Below are 2,298 nucleotides of genomic sequence, written 5' to 3' on the forward strand. Positions count from 1 at the left end.
ACAACAACCTCCATGACAAATGCAACGATCGTTCATTGAAGGAGGATATGGATATTTTGTATGACAAGAGCTATCGAGGTTTACTAATTGACCCTAATGCTGCTCTATTGCGAGCCTATGCTGATATCCGTGCGCCCTGAGAGAGCTAAAAACACCATACCCAAATAGTTATAAGTGGCCTTTAACAAATCCATTTTGAGATAACAACATCGTAACCATGTATGCCAAGTATGGCAGTCCAGGAGATGACCGACTATTTTATGATAAAATTCTAGGAAAAATATTAACCCATGGAATGTAATTATGAGAGTTTGCCACAAACCGGCTGAGCGGGCAAACACCTACACTATAGTACCAAATGTAAAATGAAGGCATATTTCCAATTGACTTTACGTTCCCATTGGTACTAGGATTGTAGTGACATATCAACTTTGCAATAGGGCAAGAAGTTCATTATCATATAGGCATAAATGGGTTCAATTCCAACGTTTTGTGGTGGATGAAATCACTTCTATCCTAAATTTGGATCTGTCGAGGTTCATGCCAAATGTTGAGAAAACATCTAAATTGAGTGTGGTTTAATGCTCTACAATGCTTCTCGGTTATGCACTGAGAAATCATAGATCATATAAGGAGGTATTCGCATTCTTTCATCAGTTGTAGCCGGTGGGTGTGATTCTGGACTCAGTTACAGTGGTAGGTGTGCTCTAAGCTTGTGATCATTTAGAAACTCTAGAAGAAGGTAAATTGATTCATAGTTATGTAACTAGGAATGGATTTCAATCAGATTCTTTTGTAAAGGTTGCTCTTATGAATATGTAGTGTGGTGTTTTGGAATGCCATGATATTTGTGTATGTTGTTGAGGTAATTCTGGATCTTGAAAAATAGAGTGGACTGCGCAGAAGTGCTGGGAGGTTTCCAGAAAGAGTTGCATCCTCAACAGGAAGAAAAATATTTCTTATATTTTCTGTGAAATAGAAATATTGTAGCAATGGAAGCTGAAATATGGCAAAGGATCACAAAAGAGTTGTTGCATATGATTTTAGTGAGGCTGCCCATTAGGGTTCTTGGAAAAATGAGGACTGTGTGCAAACAGTGGAAATATCTACTGTCTTCCCGTGATGCCTTCGAAAGACTTGTTCCAATTTGGTCACTGTACTCCACCCCTGGGTTTTTTATTCAGATCCATTGGAATCCAAAAGATGACGTGGATTCTTGGGTTATAGAAGAACGCAGTTCAGACATGTACAAAGTTCCTTTGCTCAATCACGTTGTTGTGAATACTTGCAAGGGCATCTTCTGTTGTCATAGAAAAGGGGATATGTTGGATCTTTCCATAGGCATTCCCAGTACCAGGAATTGGGTACAGTTGCCTCGTCCTCCAATACCTGCTTTCGTTTTCAATGGATTGGCTTTCGATTGTTCCACAAGGCGTTGCACTCTCCTGCTGGGCAGATATTCTAGTAGCAGGAGAAGAATTGTGATGTGTATTTATGATTCAGAATCCAACGCCTGGACTCAAGTTTCCATGATGGTCCCGGACCATATTCGGCCTACTAGAAAGGGTATCTTCTGTAATGGCAAGTTTTACTGGGTGTCTCTGCCTCCCAATCCCCCGAATCCCATCCCTAATCTCATGGTAGCCTTCAATATTGCCGACGGGCTGTGGATAGAAATCCCGTTGCCACAGAGATGCAAAAGGATTAGTCCTAAAAATTTAGGGGATTACAATGGGCAAGTGGTGCTAGTGGAGCACAAGGGCCATGACTCTGTTCGCATATGGAAGTTGAATGAAGTAGAAGTATGGTGTGATGTAAAAAAGAACCGTTTGGCAAAATGCAGCATTCCATTATTGGATTCAGTATTAGTTAATAGCAGTGGGTTGGTAATGGTAATGGATCGGAAAATGAATATATCGATATATAACTGGAATGGGAAATTGATAGTCTGGCGATTGAGATTCCCTGGGCCTCGCATGTCTCAACGACCAATTCGAGTATCGATATCAGCCTTCGAATCTAACAACTTATGGTGGCCTCAACCATGATTTATATACTGATCCATTATTTAGGAAATTTTAGATGGTTGTGTTTTATTTTTCCTAGTTCTTTTTCTAAATTTCGATGATAATTGAAGTGCTCGGTTTATGAATATATTCTTTCTTTTTATCATATATTACCAGCGTAACATTTTTCATTTACTCAAACTATGGATCCTGAAACTTTATTGACAATTAAATTAGAATTGTGGAAGTTAGTTTCTAAACTTGCAGAGCTGTTTTATCTATATATGTAAAA

General features: G+C 39.1%; 1 protein-coding gene across 1 annotated transcript; it reads left to right on the plus strand.

Annotated features, from left to right (window-relative positions):
- Window positions 1–992: 992 nt before the first annotated feature.
- On the plus strand, window positions 993–2,048 carry LOC149181451 (F-box protein At5g49610-like). Its single transcript, XM_089414221.1, has one exon. It carries the CDS (start codon window positions 993–995, stop codon window positions 2,046–2,048), a length of 1,056 nt encoding a protein of 351 aa, XP_089270347.1.
- Window positions 2,049–2,298: the final 250 nt, after the last annotated feature.

The sequence above is a fragment of the Pinus tabuliformis genome, chromosome 3_2 (genome assembly GCF_031772625.1).
Source record: "Pinus tabuliformis cultivar Carrire ecotype Pingquan chromosome 3_2, CPIR1, whole genome shotgun sequence".
NCBI lineage: Eukaryota > Viridiplantae > Streptophyta > Pinopsida > Pinales > Pinaceae > Pinus > Pinus tabuliformis.